Below are 19,444 nucleotides of genomic sequence, written 5' to 3'. Positions count from 1 at the left end.
GTGTGGCTTCATCATTACAGTAGAGGAGGCCGTGGATAGACATATCAGAATGGGAATGGGATGTGGAATTAAAATGTGTGGCCACTGGGAGATCCTGCTTTCTCTGGCGGACAGAGCGTAGGTGTTCAGCAAAATGATCTCCCAGTCTGCGTCGGGTCTCGCCAATATATAAAAGGCCACATCGGGAGCACCGGACACAGTATATCACCCCAGCCGACTCACAGGTGAAGTGTCGCCTCACCTGGAAGGACTGTCTGGGACCCTGAATGGTGGTAAGGGAGGAAGTGTAAGGGCATGTGTAGCACTTGTTACGCTTACAAGGATAAGTGCTAGGAGGGAGATCAGTGCGGAGGGATGGAGGGACGAATGGACAAGGGGGTCGTGTAGGGAACGATCCCTGCGGAAAGCAGAGGGGGGGAGGGAAAGATGTGCTTAGTGGTGGGATCCCGTTGGAGGTGGCAGAAGTTACGGAGAATAATATGTTGGACCTGGAGGCTGGTGGGGTGGTAGGTGAGGACCAGGGGAACCCTATTCCTAGTGGGGTGATGGGAGGATGGAGTGAGAGCAGATGTGCGTGAAATGGGGGAGATGCGTTTGAGAGCAGAGTTGATGGTGGAGGAAGGGAAGCCCCTTTCTTTAAAAAAGGAGGACATCTCCCTTGTCCTGGAATGAAAAGCCTCATCCTGAGAGCAGATGCAGCGGAGACGGAGGAATTGCGAGAAGGGGATGGCATTTTTGCAAGAGACAGGGTGAGAGGAGGAGTAGTCCAGATAGCTGTGAGAGTCAGTAGGCTTATAGTTGACTTCATTAACTTTGCCTCCAACTTTCACCCTGCCCTCAAGTTTACGTGGTCCATTTCCGACACCTCCCTCCCCTTTCTATAACTTTCTGTCTCTGTCTCTGGAGACAGCTTATTTACTGATGTCTACTATAAGCCTACTGACTCTCACAGCTATCTGGACTATTCCTCTTCTCACCCTGTCTCTTGCAAAAATGCCATCCCCTTCTCGCAATTCCTCCGTCTCCTCCGCATCTGCTCTCAGGGTCACACCATCTCAAAGCAGTCTTTGTCTGTCTCTCTCTCTGTCTCAAAAACAAGATGTCGGTGTTAAATAATTCTGTTTAACAAGGTGTTTGTGTTGGGCACCTCTCTCTTTTCAAAAATACAGTTCATAGGGGTAATCGAGCACAGTTCATAGGAGTAATTCAGGACCCCATCACAGCCCGGAATGGTAGTTTTGGGTCGTCGAAGTCAATCCTATGGCCGTTGCAAATAAACAATGGAAGGGGTGTAACCCCTCACTAATTATCCCATTGGACACTGCCTTTCTCATCTGTAGAGTAGTTTGTGGTTTCCACATTGGCCAAATTACCCAGAAACTGCAAAACCCTAGAGGTAGTAAGCCATCACGAGAGAATATTTAAAAGCTCACTTCCTTTCTCCTTCCTATCTGCTTCCATCTGCCTGTCATCCCATACCTCAGTAGCTTTCTCCTATCACTTACTGGCCTCTGCCTCACCTCTTCTCTTAACTTCCTCCATCTTCCCGCCACACTTATAATTCTGATGCAGGGTCTCAATGAATGATTATTTTTGTTCCAGATTCCAGCATCGCAGTCTCTTGTATCTCAAGACTTTAATATGATGTGGAGAAATCTCTTAGGACCTGTCCAAGTTGTGGGTTTAAGGCAATGCATTTGTTGCTGGGTTCAGCAAGTAATTTAACAGTTTGAGAGAAAATGATCTGTCCATGAAGTAGAACTGTCTGCTTGTTTATTCAGTACAATATTATTTTTCAAAAATATTTGCAAAATATCTGAACCATTTTAATGAACTGGCCATCCTAATTTCTTTTGAAAGATAATTAAACCCAGTTAATTTAGAAATGATCTGAACGCATGATGCAACATGGCTACAGGGTAGTGGTTAACACTACTGTCTTTTGGTGGTAATATTACCTTGTGTCGCAACAGGAGTGTGTGGGCCACGGCAGTCAAACCTCAAACTGGCCACAGCATCTGATGATGATGATGCTGATTACCTTGTGTATTGTGTGTGGGTTATATATACCAGTGGTCCCTAACCTCTGGGCCGTGGACTGATACCGGGCCGCGAAGCATGCAGGGGTGCAGCAGTAGCCCGGACGCACCCAGCACATCTTTAAGAAAAAAGCCGAAATAACAAGCTAATTAATTAGGTGCCACCTGACACGTAAATGTCGGCCCAGATCAGAGGTGATTGCTGATTGCGTAGAGCAAGTTAAATTGCCAACGGTTCTGCCTACTGCTGCACCCCTGCATGCTTTGCGGCCCGGTATCAGTCCGCGGCCCGGAAGTTGGGGACTGCTGATATATACTATGTTGTGCACCTTAGTTTGGAAGAACATTGTTTTGTTTGGTGGTATATATGTATATGGTTGAATGACAGTAAACTTGAGCTTGTTGCCAATGTTATTGCTTTTGAGTAATCTTCATCTCTTTAGTGCAGTCACAATCAATCTTGCACTATTAAACCTTCACTGCTTAATGTGGATGGAGAACAACTGTCTGTCTTACTAATGCCTTATTCCAGTACTTTGTATTCATTTTGCTCACTGCAGGTTACTTACTGCCTAGTACACTGATGGTATTTAGGGCAGCAATCAAGGTCCTCCTTCTCTGACAGTGTTTAGAACTTCCTTCGTGTCAGTAGCTTCCTTTCTGTTTTCACTACTGTCATGCAAGTCGCGGGTGGAGACTCAGAAATACCGTGGCACTCAGATGAATTTCCGTAACAATTTTTTTTTACCAGTGAGTGTTGTTAGCCAGAGCTGAACCCCCAAACCTGGAGGACTGGTGGACCACACTTAGTCTGGCCTCTACCCTTTGACCTACCAAGAGCCAAAGCATAAAGCCCTTACTCCAGCCAGCATTGCTGTTGGGTCACTGAGGCGTGCAAGCTTCCAAACTGTGACAAGGTTGTGGTCCTCTTGGAGGCACTGCAGGTTAAAACAATACAAACCTGAAATCCCTATTTCAGATTTATTCACTGAGCCTTTATTGCTACTTTGCAGCAATGCTGCTTTTTTTTTTCTTAATCCTGTTCACATACAGCCTCTTTCCATTCTACCACATAGTTCTGATTTAGTGCCACTTTACTGCTTTCTGTTTTTTAAAGCTTGGATGTCAATTTCTTTTGGATGTGATGTAATTAAACTTTGAAATATTATTGTTCACTTGACTGTTCCTTATATCACTACTTTGTCATCAGTCTCTTTATTTCCCTTTCATTCTAGCTGGACTCCCACACTGTAATCCTGTGACGCACTACTTTGTTCATTCCACTGCGCAGTAATAAATTCTTGTCCATGTATCGATGACTGCTAGAGATATGAAAAGATTAGCTTTATTTATCACTTGTACATCAGAATATACAATGAAATGTGTCGCTTGCAATAAATCAAATAAGCGAGGGTTGTGCTGGGCAGCCCATACGTGTCGACGCATTTTCGGCAGCAAAGTAGCATATGTGCAGCTCATGAACCCTAACCGTACGTCTTTGGAATGTGGGAGGAAATCCATGCGGTCACTGGGAGAATAGATAAACTCCATACAGACAGAAGCAGGAATCAAACCCCGATCTTACAGCTGGTGCTATAAAGCAATAAAGCAATTACACCAATCACTATGGTACTGTGCTGCCCCGATTATATGTCCAAATATAATATTTCTTATTTGTTCTTTTGTTCTCTTGAATAGGTGTGGTAACAACTTCTGAAGATGATTTTGTCGTTGGGATTATTGATTTTATCTGCCTCACAGATTCATGTGAGCTTCATGGTGTATTTTATTGCTTTGCTCCATCTGTGGCCTGTGGAAGGTGACATTCTAGCAGTAAGTATGACCCTTTTTCAAAATAAAATAAATTATAAAAAATTACTGAAATAATTCTTGCTGTATCGATTTCAGAAACACTGTCAATCTGTATTTTTAAGGATCGAATTCCTACACAGCCTGTTAAGGTCCCTGATAACTTGCTGTATTGGCTGATTCTATTTCAGTGTCGTTGGCATCAGTGATTGAGCTGAGAAGGGAGGAATGATCAGTTTGCTCAATGAAGTTGAGTTTGGGCAATACTGCAGTAGTTTAAATTGTGGGCCTACAATCTAAGGGTTCTGGGTTTCACCAAATTAACTTGTGAATTGCATTTAGTACAATTAAGAATTTCTGATTTCGAGTATATGATCATGATGGTTGTTTATTTTAGGGGTAATCAAAATGGTGCACTTGTACTTGAAGACTTCCACTGCCATCTGAGACACATTAAACACAGTCCCATTCCTTGTGTTAGATTTTCCACTTCAGATCGTGGTTTTTAAATATCCTTTTTCCATCAATCAAACCAAGTCTGGTAGAGGATCTTGAATTCATCAGTGAAGGGTATTTGAAGGTGAAGATCTCTGACTTGGTACAAATCTCATAGTCTGTCAGGCTGCAATAATCATTGTCATCTTGAACATTTCTGAGATTTGGACTGTCTGCAGCAGGCATCTCAAGGCACTATAAAGAGAGCACCAACACCAAACAAACTAATGCTGCTCTCTTCGCCCAGGCTTGAGTCCCAAATTTTGAGGGCCTGGTTATGGTTATGTTGTACAAGTAATGTCATTGGCATTCCTAATGCCAGACTTCTGAAATGAGCTCTCCATTTTAATTTCAATGGTGAGAACAACTACCAGGCAAATAGGAAAAGGTTCAAGGATGTTCTCAAAATCTCATTGAAGAAATGCAAAATTCCTAGTGACTCGCAAGAATATTTTGCCAATGACTGCTGAAAGAGAGGTAGCATTTGGGGTGATATTGAGAGCTCTGAAGCCATGTATTACAATTCCTTGGAGACAGAGTGTCAGCCATGAGGGAGTGTTCTATCACATAAGCTGCTCGCCTTTCCATCTGGTGAGGTATCATAAGCCCCACGTGTGGAAGTGTGTGTTTCCTGCTTTAGTTTTTTCAGCCATCTCTGAATACACAAAATCTGAGTGGGTTAGTTATCCATGGTTCCAGAAGAGATTGTGCTCGGGAAAGCCTAAAATAATTCATTTCGTATTGCCTGTAATCCCAGGAATAAATATATAAATGATTATCACTATTTTAAAATGTATCTTAATTAAAATGTGCATTTTGATTTTTGTTTGTTTGATCATGAAACACTTCTAGATGGAAAAATCTCATAGCACTTTCAAAGAAGAGTGGGTATATTTTCCTGCTGACTTGGGTCAATATTTATTCCTCAGTTAATGATTTTAAATGATCATTTTATCACTGCTGTTTGTGGGATCTTGCTGTATTCAGATTGACAGTCGGGTTTCCTATGCATTTGAAGAAAATAGATAATTGACTATAAAGTGCTTTGGGATGTACTGACACTTCAAAATGTTTTTTCCCGCACATTGTTACAGGGTTAATTTGCACATTTTAATATGACCAGCTTTGTGTCTAAATATAAATACAAATTTAATTGTTGGCTTGGCTACCTGGGGTTCTAATTCTTCGGATGAATTTTTTTTCAGTATTCCATTGATAATCAAACACAGAATTTTGATGATCTCCCAGCAAGATTTGGTTACCGCCTTCCTAAAGATGGCTTAAAGGTAAAATATGGTAATTTATTAGTGGATTAGTTGAAGGGGTTTTGAGAAAATTGTCAATTCAGAGTAAAATCCCATCAGCCTGTTTCTTCTTGTTGTCAAGTTATAAACTCTGTCAATTGCTTGTCAAGTATCTGATTCTCTATCCTGTCCTGTAGCTGTATCTTAAAATGAAAATGTGTTGTCACCTGCTGTGGTAGCTCCTTCAGCAGCTTGGTGAAATTTTGTTTTGGATTGTTCCTAAGGTATTTTCAGAATCAGATTTCATATCACTGGCATATGTTGTGAAATTTAACTTTACGGCAGCAGTACAGTGAAATACATGATAAGTAAATATGGAGAAAAATACTGAATTACATTAAGTATACATTATATTCCGATTCTGGTAACTATATTGTATAAAGCTGAGGTGACCAGTGAAATTGAATAGATAGGACTGATTTCTCTTGGCAGAGATGTCAAAAACCACGGGAGACAGATTTAAAGTAGTTGGTAAAAGGATTAGAGGGGAGATGAGGTAAATATTCCTCAGTGGCCTAATAGTTAATGCATGAAAGGATGGTAGAAGCAAAAACCCTCATTTCATTTCAATAGTACTTGGATATGTATTTGAGGTGTTTGCAACCCTGCAGGCCGTTTAATCCAATAAAATAGAATTAGATAAAGTAGCTCTTTAATGATTGACACAGGTAGATTAGATTAGATTATGAGGACACTCAGTCCTCGTTTATTGTTATTTAGAAATGCATGTATTAAAAAATGATACAATGTTCCTCCAGAAAGATATCAAAGAAACACAGGACAAACCAAGACTAAAACTGACAAAACCACATAATTATAACATATAGTTACAACAGTGCAAAGCAATACTGTAATTTGATAAAGAGCAGACCATGGGCATGGTTTAAGAACGGTTTAAGAAAAAGTCTCAAGTCCCGATAGCCCCATCATCTCACGCAGACGGTAGAAGGGCAAAACTCTCCCTGCCCCTCCAAGCGCCGCAAACTTGCCAATGCATTGGAAGCACCCGACTGCAGCAGACTCTGAGTCCGTCTGAAAACTTTGAGCCTCCGACCAGCCCTCTGACACCGAGCACCATCTCTGCTGAGGGCTTCGACCCCCCCCCGGCCTCCGAGCAACAAGAAAAGCTGAGGACTCGGGGCCTTCCCCTCCGGAGATTCTGGACCACACAGTAGCAGCGGCAGCAAAACAGGCATTTCAGAAGTTTCACCAGATGTTCCTCTGTGCTCTCACATCTGTCTCCATCAAATCAGGATTGTGCACGGCACCCTACTTGACAGATAACAGATATCATTCACTGGAGTGGCCGCTGCGAGCTGCGTCGCGCCGCCATCTTCTCCTCTCTTAAGGTGAAAATGATCATGTTCTGTGTTGTAAATGTTCTGTGATTCTGAAGTAATATTTCCAGAGCAAAATTATGAAAAATCATTAACAAGGTTTCTCAAAATTGTTATGTTCTTTTCTGTGTTCATTCTCAATTATTTAGTGGTAGTCAGTTTTTGTCTTTAATGAAAAATTGGAGCACTTGGTTTATAGACCAGAAACAGATGGAATAAATTGGCCATTTTTTAATGGGGAGACTAGAATTAGTGTGATGCTACAGGAGTTGGTGTTAGGACTTCAGCTGTTCAGTTGACATTGATTTAGCTGAGGAGGTGATATCATCAAAATATAAAGTAAATTTATTATCAAAGTACACGTATGCTGATGTGCATTCCGTAGAAGGTCCAGAGAAGCAGAAAGGGAAGGCTAACTGATTAAGACCATAAATCACGGGAGTAGAATTAGGCCATTCAGACTATCCAGTCTGCTCCGCCATTCCATTGTTGCTGATTTATTATCCCTGTCAACCTCATCCTCGTGCCTTCTATCTGTAACCTTTGATGCTTTTGCTAATCAAGAACCTAACAGCCTCCATTTCAAATGTACCCAATGACTGACCTCCACAGATGTCTGTAGCAGTAAATTCCACATATTCACCACCCTCTAGCTGAAGAAATTCCTCATATCTGGTCTAAATGGATGTCCTTGTATTCTGAGGCTTTGCCCTCTCGGAATGTATTAAGACATAATAGGAAAAAAAAATATAGAAAAAGAATGGGCATCTACATTGATAAAAAGATCAAGACAAGTGCAGTAGTTTGGTTTGAGAGATTGAAAGGTGTTCAGGGGGAGCCAGGTGTCCTTGTATATCAGTCATTGAAGATATACCCTCAGATAATTCAAACAAAGACAGCACATGGTATATGGATCTTTATTTTAAGAGGGCTTGTGCGTGAGTAGAGTTACCTTGCTGCATTGTGTAGGATTCTGTTGAGACCTCATGTAGAATATTACACACTGTGTTCAGCCAACTCAAGAAAGGCTGTAAATTAGGATAAGGAGACTGCAATGAATGTTTACCTCATTTGGTCACTAAGATGGGAGAATTGTCTGTAGTCATGAGTTTAGAAGAATGAGTAGTTTTCTCTAAACTTAAACAGGACATAATGGAGGAAAGCCAGTAAAAGACAGTAGGTGGATTAGAATCATTCCAATTCAGTAAAATGGCTCTCCTAGCCAATAAAGTTGAAAAGGCTATCATACATTGAGTGGAAATGAATATTTCCTGCTTCCGATGGGATAATCCCAAAGATTGCTGTAAGTAAATTAGGTTGTAGGTCCAGACCCCAAACTTTTGATAACGTTTGAAAAAACATCTCTCCAAAAATTATCTAGCTTTATGCAAGACCAAAACATATGAGTTAAAGTGGGCACCTCAATATTATATCTGTCACAAATAGGATTGATGTTGGAAAAAAGTCGGACATTTGATACATCCTTTAAATATGAGCAAATCTGGCGACCTTTTATTCAATATTTTCATTTGATTTGACTTATTACTCTTCCAATTTTTTTTTTGAAGTTTTAGATTTGATCAGAAAGTCTTTCTTTTTTTTTGGTCGTATCCTCAGAATGGACTGCCCAGTCCTTTTTTTTTTCCCTTTTCTCATATAGTGTAGTGGGGTGTGGTTTTTTTTCTCTCATTCAAAATTTGAAGTTTTTTTTTCTCTCCATGAAGTGATAAGAGGAGAATTAGCCGTCTTTTTTTATTATATACTTCATATTAGCTTAATACTATGTATGATTTTGATAATGTCTATTTCACTTTTTGTTTGTATTATTGATATATATATATTTGAAATAATTCTCCTCTTTGTATATATGCTCTTTTTAAATCAATAAAAAGATTAATAAAGAAAGAAGAATGAGTAGTTACGTTAATGAAGCATACAAAATTCTTGGAGCTTGACAGGATAGGGTTACAGATGTTTCTTTTGGCTGGGATGTTCAGACCTGTTTGTCACATTCATAATTTTGACTGTTTATGACAGATGAAGGTTCATGTGAATGATCACAGGAATGAATGGTTAACTTATAAGGAGCAATTGATGGCTCTGGCCTGTATTCACTGGAGTTTAGAAGAATGAGGGTGGATATTGAACAGCCTAGGTAGAGTGGACGTGGAGAGAATGATTCCTATAGTGAGGGAGTTTAGGACCAGAGGACACAGCCTCAGAATAGAAGAACATACCTTTAGAACCGAGATAAGGCAGAATTTCTTTAGCTAGAGGGTGGTGAATATGTGGAATACTTTGCCACAGACTGCTATGGAGGCTAGTCATTAGATATATTTACAGCAGAGGATGATAGGTTCTTGATTAGTAAAGGTGCCAAAGGTTATGGAGAGAAGGCAGGAGAATGGGGTAGAGGGCAATATTAAATCAGCCATGATAGAATGGCAGAGCAGATTTGGTGGGCCAACTGGCCTAATTCTGCTCCTTTGGTCTTATGAGAAGACTTTTTCAACCTTGTAGGTAATGAATCTTTCCTTCTCGATGCTGGAGAGAAGAGGACAGATACGCCTTTTGGATATTAAGGGAATCAAGGGATTTGAGATGGATAGAGGGAAAGGTCAGCCAGAAATGTGAGAGCAGACATATGGGACAAAATGGCTGAATCCTGCTACTAAAAGCCAAAGTTGAACCAAATGACCACTTTGGAGAGAGATTAATTTTTGGTTCTGCTGTATTTTCTTCACCAGCTTTTAAAGTGACACAAGGGTTTGAATGAAAATTTGGTTCCAGTACTTAGCAGCATTTACAAGCTACTTGTGTAGCCCATCCACAGAAGCAGTTTCAGGTTTATAATGAATTAATTTTAATTTATGGGTAGATGGTAACAACTTGATTTTATCTTGTCCCGTGTTTAGTAAGTATCATCAAGATGAGTTTTCAAAGTAATAAATAATTGCATATTTTTAGCAAAATAAACTTGTATTTTTTCACTGCCTGAATATTGTATAAAGGAATAAAACCCTAAAAGGTTAGATAGAGATTGATCGGATTGGAAATCTTTTTCATTCTAACAGATCTTGGAGATTTTTTTCTGCTAAAAAGTTTCAGATGTTGGGGATCAATTGATATTTTCATATTGTGAGGTGGAATTTCAATTAGGCAGAGGATATGGAGCAAAGGTAGAGTGTCAGAAATAAACTCAGTATGATGTGATTGATTTAGGGGTCATGTTTAGGGCAAGGAATTGTCTATTCTCTGTCCCATGGAGTCATTACTACTGTTTGCTTTGTTATCCAGGCAATTATTGCAATACACATGGTGTTATATGGTGGAGTTTTCAATTTGACAGGGAATAATTGAATTTTTACAAATATTACAATTGATTGCTAGTTTCTGTATGTTTCTTCTGTGTGTCCTCTGCTCAGAAGAGAGTTGGCTGTGAATGCTGCTACTCATGATGCTCAGTGGGGTGTGCTATTTTCCTTTTTGGAGGACTTTATTTCTCCTTTGGTTAACTGTTTGCAATTAAAACTGATATTGTGAACTGTGCATGGGTAATTGCATCAGCCATCTTCTGCACAGCAGTATTAATAGGCCATTCATATGAATTTTTACATTACATCAGTTATTAAATAACTCTACTTCTAGCAAAATTATTCTATAATGCTAAAATCATTGATTTGATTCAAGTTACTATTATATTTGTAATGACTCAGATTGATGTAGAAATTTAAAATTTATATTGTAATCTAGGAAGTACTTGGGGATTGTGGTGGCAGTCACTTTATCTTTTGTCTCTGAATGGTGATGCATGATAACAGGGTGTTGCAAAAACTTAAAATGTGTTCCAGGTCTCATTATTCTTAAACTCGTTAAAAGGAAAAACATTCTTTGTTTACATTCTGCATTTAATGTGATGGCATGGTGGATTTTTTTTTGTGTGAATGTTATGGATGTCTTGAAAGTAAGATCAGTTGGCTCCACTAATAGAGTGAGCCCTTAGGAAAAGGAGAAGGTTCAGCTGTATTTGATTGCTAATGACACATGTAACAGCAATATGCTATAATGAGCCAAATGATCCTAGCCACTGCAGCCACCCATGTGAGGTTCAGACGAATTTATTTTTCCAACTATGAATAATGGATGTGAGAATTTTGTATGTTTTCTTTCTATATAGGTTATTGCATGCATTAGAGAGATCCTGTCAACTGCAAGTAAATAAAAATGGTATATTTAATTGTGCTAATCTGCATGTTAGATTGACGTGGTAGCCGCTTTTTACCTCATGTATTGTTGGAGTAAAGAATCGCTAGTTTGATTATTAGGCAACAGTCCAGTAAAAATAATTATAAAACTGATTGGACCAATAATGAGAACAGCACTGCTAATGAGCTAATTTCCAAACTATAACAAGATTTATCATATTTCTGTGCTACTGTAGTCATTGAAAAGTTGTTAGTTGATGAGGCAGGAAGAGACTGGTGATGGCAAAGATGGTGCTAATTTTTGCACAACAGTAGCACTCCTGCCTCATTTGGAAAGTTGTGGTCAGTCCCATCCTGGAAATGTGAATGTATAATCTAGGCTGATACATCTGGGGGCAGTCTTTTCTAAAGGACATTTTAAATCGTAAACACGAGGAAATCTGCAGATGTTGGAATTTCAAGCAACACACATAGAAGTTGCTGGTGAATGCAGCAGGCCAGGCAGCATCTCTAGGAAGAGGTACAGTCGACGTTTCGGGCCGAGACCCTTCATCAGGACTAACTGAAAGAAGAGCTAGTAAGAGATTTGAAAGTGGGAGAGGGAGGGGGAGATCCAAAATGATAGGAGAAGACAGGAGGGGGAGGGATGGAGCCAAGAGCTGGACAGTTGATTGGCAAAAGGGATATGAGAGGATCATGGGACAGGAGGCCCAGGGAGAAAGAAAAGGGGGAGGGGGGAAGCCCAGAGGATGGGCAAGGAGTATAGAGAGAGAGAGAGAGAGAGAGAGAGAGAAAGAGGGACAGAGGGAGAAAAAGGAGAGAGAAAAAGAATGTGTGTATATAAATAAATAAATAACAGATGGGGTATGAGGGGGAGGTGGGGCATTAGCGGAAGTTTGAGAAGTCAATGTTCATGCCATCAGGTTGGAGGCTACCCAGACGGAATATAAGGTGTTGTTCTTCCAACCTGAATGTGGCTTCATCTTTACAGTAGAGGAGGCCGTGGATAGACACTTCAGAATGGGAATGGGACGTGGAATTAAAATGTGTGGCCACTGGGAGATCCTGCTTTCTCTGGCGGACAGAGCGTAGGTGTTCAGCGAAATGATCTCCCAGTCTGCGTTGGGTCTCGCCAATATATAGAAGGCCACATTGGGAGCACCGGACGCAGTATATCACCCCAGCCGACTCACAGGTGAAGTGTTGCCTCACCTGGAAGGATTGTCTGAGGCCCTGAATGGTAGTGAGGGAGGAAGTGTAAGGGCATGTGTAGCACTTGTTCCGCTTGCAAGGATAAGTGCCAGGAGGGAGATCGGTGGGGAGGGATGGGGAGGACGAATGGACAAGGGAGTCGCGTAGGGAGCGATCCCTGCGGAAAGCAGAGGTGGGGGAGGTGAAGATGTGCTTAGTGGTGGGATCCCGTTGGAGGTGGCGGAAGTTACGGAGAATTATATGTTGGACCCGGAGGCTGGTGGGGTGGTAGGTGAGGAGAAGGGAAACCCTATTCCCAGTGGGGTGGCGGGAGGATGGAGTGAGAGCAGATGTGTGTGAAATGGGGGAGATTCGTTTGAGAGCAGGTTGATGGTGGAGGAAGGGAAGCCCCTTTCTTTAAAAAAGGAGGACATCTCCTTCGTCCTGGAATGAAAAGCCTCATCCTGAGAGCAGATGCGGCAGAGGCAAAGGAATTGCGAGAAGGGTATGGCATTTTTGCGAGAGACAGGGTGAGAAGAGGAATAGTCCAGATGGCTGTGAGAGTCAGTAGGCTTATAGTAGACATCAGTAGATAAACTGTCTCCAGAGATAGAGACAGAAAGATCTAGAAAGGGAGGGAGGTGTCAGAAATGGACCAGGTAAACTTGAGGGCAGGGGATCTGCGGTTGGATAAGATCTTGGTATGTCACTGGTGAAACATAGAAATCTACAGCACATTACAGGCCCTTCAGCCCACAGTGTTGCACCGAGCATGTAACCTACTCCAGAAACTGCCCAGAATGTTCCTATGGCATAGCCCTTTATTGTTATTCGGCACTTTTATTGTTTTATCTTGTTCTCCTTCAATGCACTGTGTAATGTTTTGATCTGTGTGGACAGTGTGAAAGATGAGTTCTTCATTGTATATTGGTATGTGAGTCAATAATAAACCAATACCAATATTTTTCTGTATATTTTGTGCATATCTGTCTTAATTTTAAGTTTGTTAAATTATGTTTGTTCTCATCTTGTACTGTACTGTCCTGCTCCTGCAAAAACTTACTTTTCATGGCATATATACCATGAAGAACATTCTAACTGGTTGCATTAGCATCTGAATGAGAGGAGATCTTTTAGAAACCTAAAATTATGGAAGAAATAGATACGATGGAAGCAGGGAAGTTGTTTCCACTAGCAGGTGAGACTAGAATTAGGGGACGTAGCCGCAGAATTTGGGGGAGTAGATTTAGGACAGAGATGAGGAGGAACTGCTTTTCCCAGATGGTGGTGAATCTGTGGAATTTTCTGCCCAATGAACTAGTGTGGGCTACCTCAGTAAATATACTTAAAGACAAAATTGGGTAAATTTTTGCAGAGTAGGAGAATTAGGGGTTATGGAGAAAAGGCAGGTAGGTGGAGGCCAGATCAGCCATGATCTTATTGACTCAATGACTACAGACCGGTGGCATTGACCTCCCACATTATGAAGACCCTGGAGAGACTTGTTCTGGAGCTGCTTCGGCCTATAGTCAGGCCACACTTAGATCCCCTCCAGTTCGCCTACCAGCCCCGACTAGGAGTTGAGGATGCCATCGTCTTCCTGCTGAACCATGTCTACGCCCACCTGGACAAGCCAGCGAGCACTGTGAGGGTCATGGTTTTTGACTTCTCCAGTGCATTCAGTCGCACTGCGTACAATGCAGGTGGATGCTTCCCTGGTATCATGGATTCTTGATTACCTGACTGGCAGACCACAGTACATGTGCTTGCAACACTCTGTGTCCGACAGAGTGATCAGCAGCACTGGGGCTCCACAGGGGACTGTCTTGTCTCCCTTTCTCTTCACCATTTACACCTCGGACTTCAACTACTGCACGGAGTCTTGTCATCTTCAGAAGTTTTCAAATGACTCTGCCATAGTTGGATACATCAGCAAGGGAGATGAGGCTGAGTACAGGGCTACAATAGGAAACTTTGTCACATGGTGTGAGCAGAATTATCTGCAGCTTAATGTGAAAAAGACCACGGAGCTGGTGGTGGACCTGAGGAGAGCTAAGGTACCGGTGACCCCTGTTTCCATCCAAGGGGTCAGTGTGGACATGGTGGTGGATTACAAATACCTGGGGATACGAATTGACAATAAACTGGACTGGTCAAAGAACATTGAGGCTGTCTACAAGAAGGGTGAGAGCCGTCTCTATTTCCTGAGGAGACTGAGGTCCTTTAACATCTGCCGGACGATGCTGAGGATGTTCTACGAGTCTGTGGTGGCCAGTACTATCATGTTTACTGTTGTGTGCTGGGGCAGCAGGCTGAGGGTGGCAGACACCAACAGAATCAACAAACTCATTTGTAAGGCCAGTGATGTTGTAGGGATGGAACTGGACTCTCTCACAGTGGTATCTGTAAAGAGAATGCTGTCTAAGTTGCGTGCCATCTTGGACAATGTCTCCCATCCACTACATAATGTACTGGTTGGGCACAGGAGTACATTCAGCCAGAGACTCATTCCACCGAGATGCAGCACTGAGCGTCATAGGAAGTCATTCCTGCCTGTGGCCATCAAACTTTACAACTGCTCCCTTGGAGGGTCAGACATCCTGAGCCAATAGGCTGGTCCTGGACTTATTTCATAATTTACTGGCATAATTTACATATTACTATTTAACTAATTATGGTTCTTTTATTATTTATGGAGCAACTGTAACGAAAACCAATTTCCCCCGGGATTAATAAAGTATGACTATGACTACTATGACTGTTGAATGGTGGACCAGGCTTGACGGACCAGATGGCCTACTCCTGCTCCTATTTCTTGTGTATGGAGGCGCCAATGCATAGGATTGGGAAAAAGCTGCAGAAGATTACAAACGCAGCCAACTACATTATGGGCAACTACCCATTGTGGATATCTTCAAAAGGTGATGCCTCAAGAAGGTGGCAACCATGATTAAGGACTTCTGTCATTCAAGACATGCCCTCTTCTCATTATTACCATCAGGAAGGAGATACAGGAACCTGAAGACACATACTCAGCAGTTCACAAACTGCTTCTTCCCCTCCTCCATCAAGTTTCTGAATGGCTCATGAATGCTACCTCATTTTGCCCTCTTTTTGTATTTATTCATAATTTTTGTATTATATTGCAAGTTTCATGACATAGGCCAGTGATAATAAATTTGATTCTGATCGTGTGGTCCAAATTAAGGGTAAGAAATGGTTTAATCAGATATGAAATTAGATAAGGCTATACTTTCTCACCAGTCTTGCTGAATCCCTTAGGAAGGATAGAGGTTCAAGAGGTGACATTCCCATGCAATGGAGACAATTGGGTCATAATTTCCATGCATGTGGATTATGTCACCTCTACAGATACTTCCATGAGCCTATAGATAAAATAGGATGTCAATGGCCAGTCTAATCTTCCTTTTTGGCCTCTGGTTGAACAGATTCTTTGTTCCTTCATTGTTATGTTGATTACTTGAAGAGGCTGTGAATATGGGTCTGAAGAGCTGGGGCATGGACTGAGTAACTTCTACTCAGTCCATGCCCCCAGCTCTTCAGACCCATATTCTACTCATAGAACTTAATAGCCAAGAAGCAGAAAATAGGATTGCAGGAAGGAAATTGGTCTTTGAACATGAAGGACTCATGGTATCAGTGTAAGATGTGCAACTGATGTCCAAGACCCACAGCTGAGCTGTGCAATCACAGTCATCTGGGCTGACTTCCAATTCCTCTGGAAATTGCAATGTATTATATCTCTAGAGGCAGAATATAGACATCTCAGGAGAAGGGAGGGAGTGAATGTGTGATCCTTAGGATGAATGTACTTAGTGAGGCCCTTGTTCTTACATTTTGTATGGGAGGTTCTGGAGATGCTGGAAATCCAGACTAACACACAAAATGCTGGAGGAACTCAGGAGGTCATCCAGCATTAATGGATGGAAGTAAACAGTTGAGTTTTTGGCTAAGACCTTCAGGACTAGAAAGGAAGGGGTAAGAAGCCAGAATAAAAGCGGGGGGAGGAGGAGGAGGGAAAGAGTACAAGCTGGCAGGTGATGTGAAGCAAGGTGAAGGGGAAGATTGGGGGGTGGTGGGATAAAGTACAAAGCTGGGAGGTGATAGATGGAAAAGGCTGAAGAAAAAGGAATCTGATGGGAGAGGAGAGTGGACCATGGGCCAAAGGGAAGGAGGAAGGGTACCAGAGGGAAGTGATAAGGCAATTGAGGAGAAAAGGTGTAAGATGGAAGCCAGAATGGGAATGAGAAGGGGGAGGGGAAAATTTTTTCTTACATTTGTATGTGATTACATCAAGCTGCGCTTTGACCTTGCAAAATACTAGTACTCATACTTAAAATCTGTTTCCCCCATGTTGCGAAGGATGCTTTCCCTTCCCTTTCCAGTACTTTGAAGGAACATTTTGATTCTAGTTTGCTCCTCTGTTTTCCACAAACCTTTTTACCACTTACTGCACGTTCCTTTGGAACTGTAGGAGGTGGAAATGGTTTTACATCTTCCTTTCCCAAGTAATCTTTCCAGGTGAAGCTGTGATTCCAATCTAGTTTATAACATTCAGTTTTTTACAATATGCGCTCAGTGACTGCTTTATTGGGAACTCCTTGTACCTAATAAAATGGCCACTGAGTGTATGTTTGTTGTCTTCTACTGCTGAGGTCCATTTACTTCAAGGTTGGAGGTGTTGTGTGTTCAGAGGATGCTTTTCTGTACACGCTATTGTAAGGTGTGGTTATTTGAGTTGCCTTCACCTTCCTGTCATCTTGAACTGGTCTGGCTGTTCTCCTCTGACCTCTGTCATTAACAAGGTGTTTTCACTCACAGAACTGGTGCTCAACAGAACAACACACGCACAAAATGCCGGAGGAACTCAGCAGGCCAGGCAGTATTTATGGGAAAAAGTACAGTTGACATTTCGGGCTGAAACCCCACGGCAGGACTCAATGGATGTGTTTTGTTTTTCGCACCATTCTCTGTAAACTTGAGCAGGGGTTCCCAACTTTTTTATACAATGGACCCCTACCATTAACCAAGGTGTCTGTGGATCCCAGGTTGGGAACCTCAGCTCTAGAGACTGTTGCATGTGAAAATCCTAGAAGATCAGCAGTATCTGAAATGCTCAAACCACCCCATCTGGCACCAACAATCATTCCACAGTCAGAGTCACTTGGATCACATTTTGCCCCCATTCTGATGTTTGGTCTGAACCTCTTGACACTGTCTGCATGCTTTTATGCATTGAGTACCTGCCACATGATTGGCTGATTAGATACTTGCATTAACAAGCAGGTGTACCAAATGAAGTGGCCACTGTGTATAGTCTCCATATGTTGGATAAATGAGAGATGTGTTGGGTGACTGAAAATTTTGGGGGATAATCTGTTAGGTCTGCAGGGAAGAACGAGTTTTCTATTGCTTGCTATGTTAATTCTCCATCCAGCTCCCACTAAGACCTATCTATTTGTGGCCTTCTGTTCTGCTGTAATGAGATTGAATGTGAGTTTGAGAAACAGCATCTCCACCTCCCATCTGGGCATATTACAGTCCGTAGAGTTCCATATAATTTCTACAAAGACGAAAGATTTTCGATGTTGGTCTAGAAAAGGCAACACCGGAAGAACTCAGCAGGTCAAGTAGTGTCTGTGAGGGCAGAAGGTTCAGAGCTTCATTTATTATCAAAGCATGTAACCATATACAACTCTGAAATTTGTATTTCTCCAGATAGCCACAAAACAAAGAACATGAAAGTCATTCAGCGAGAAACATCAAACCCACCCGTACAAAAAAACCAGCATCCTGATCATCAAACACCCTCCCCCCCACAAAATCCCCCTCACCCTGCACAAAATGGAACAGGAACATCGACCCCAAAAACACGATCCTTCCCCCATGCCAAAAAATTAACAGATCATCACCCCTTAAACACCCCTCGCACAGCAAGACAGAAAAGGAACGGGCAATTTAAAAAAACACAATATGAAAACACAATGTAGTCCTGTCGAAGGGTCTCGGCCCGAAATGTCGACCGTACACCTCTTCCTAGAGATGCTGCCTGGCCTGCTGCATTCACCAGCAACTTTTATGTGTGTTGCTTACAATATAAAAACTATGGATCTGAAAAAATCCAGAGTCCAAAAACATAATTATCCAATCCGTAAATGCAGAACCATGATACCATACACCATAATCACTGACATTCATTGAAAGAGAGGAACACTACATGAGGCGGAGAGGCATACCCGCCTGCCATGGTGAGCCACACAGCAATAGGCTGCTCACAGATTCCTTCTTCCACAGCAATCAAAAGGCAGGCAGTTGGCGTAGCAACTCTCGCTTGCCGTCTGCACTCAACCTCACTATCTCGGTTTTCCTCGACGCTTTAAATGGTGAAATGGAGTTAAACATCAGCTTGAGCCTTGTCTTGAAGTTTCTTCGCATCCAGGCCATCTGAGTACATGCTCACTTCCTGGAATCTTCTCTGAGCCAGCAAAGCGCTGGATCACTCAAGTGATCGCCAAGCTGTAAATTGCGGCTCTGGACAGTGCATCCCAATGTTTCTGGTCAGTTGCTGCCTGACCTGCTGAGTTCCTCCAGCATTTTCTGTGTGTTACTGCTGATGTTTCTGGTCAAGTTCCTGCATTGGGACTGAGGGAAAAGATCGTTTGTGAGGTCTGTGCATAATAGCATGAGGAAGGGGTGGGACAGGAGCTAGCAGGTGATGGGTGGAATCAGATGGGGGAAGTAGGGGTAAGTCTCAATGTGGTGTTTCCATTTGCCAGAACCAAATATACAATCAGTTGTCACTTTAGTAGGTACAGGAAGTAACTAATGAAGGGCCACTGAGTGTTTGTTCATGTTATTCTGCTGCTGCAGCCCATCCACTTCAAGGTTTGGTGTGTTAGAGATGCCCTTCTGCACACCACTGCTTGGTTATTTGAGTCACTGTCATCTTCCTGTCAGGTATCATTCCATGGTCAAAGCCACTTAGATCACATTTCTTCACCATTCTGATGTTTGGTCTGAATAACAACTGAAAGCTTTCCTGA

General features: G+C 42.0%; 1 protein-coding gene across 2 annotated transcripts in view; it reads left to right on the top strand.

The window, feature by feature from the left end:
- Positions 1-19,444, top strand: part of rnf13 (ring finger protein 13) — a 273,999-nt gene that overhangs the window by 58,760 nt on the left and 195,795 nt on the right. For both annotated transcript variants that reach the window (XM_063045368.1, XM_063045369.1), the window contains 2 exons: positions 3,738-3,872; positions 5,549-5,629. In XM_063045368.1, coding sequence (XP_062901438.1) covers positions 3,759-3,872; positions 5,549-5,629 — 195 coding nt within the window. In that variant the 5' untranslated portion in view covers positions 3,738-3,758. The remainder of the gene's footprint in view (positions 1-3,737; positions 3,873-5,548; positions 5,630-19,444) is intronic.

This window comes from Mobula hypostoma, chromosome 4 (assembly GCF_963921235.1).
Source record: "Mobula hypostoma chromosome 4, sMobHyp1.1, whole genome shotgun sequence".
NCBI lineage: Eukaryota > Metazoa > Chordata > Chondrichthyes > Myliobatiformes > Myliobatidae > Mobula > Mobula hypostoma.
This window is presented reverse-complemented; position numbering and strand designations above follow the sequence as displayed.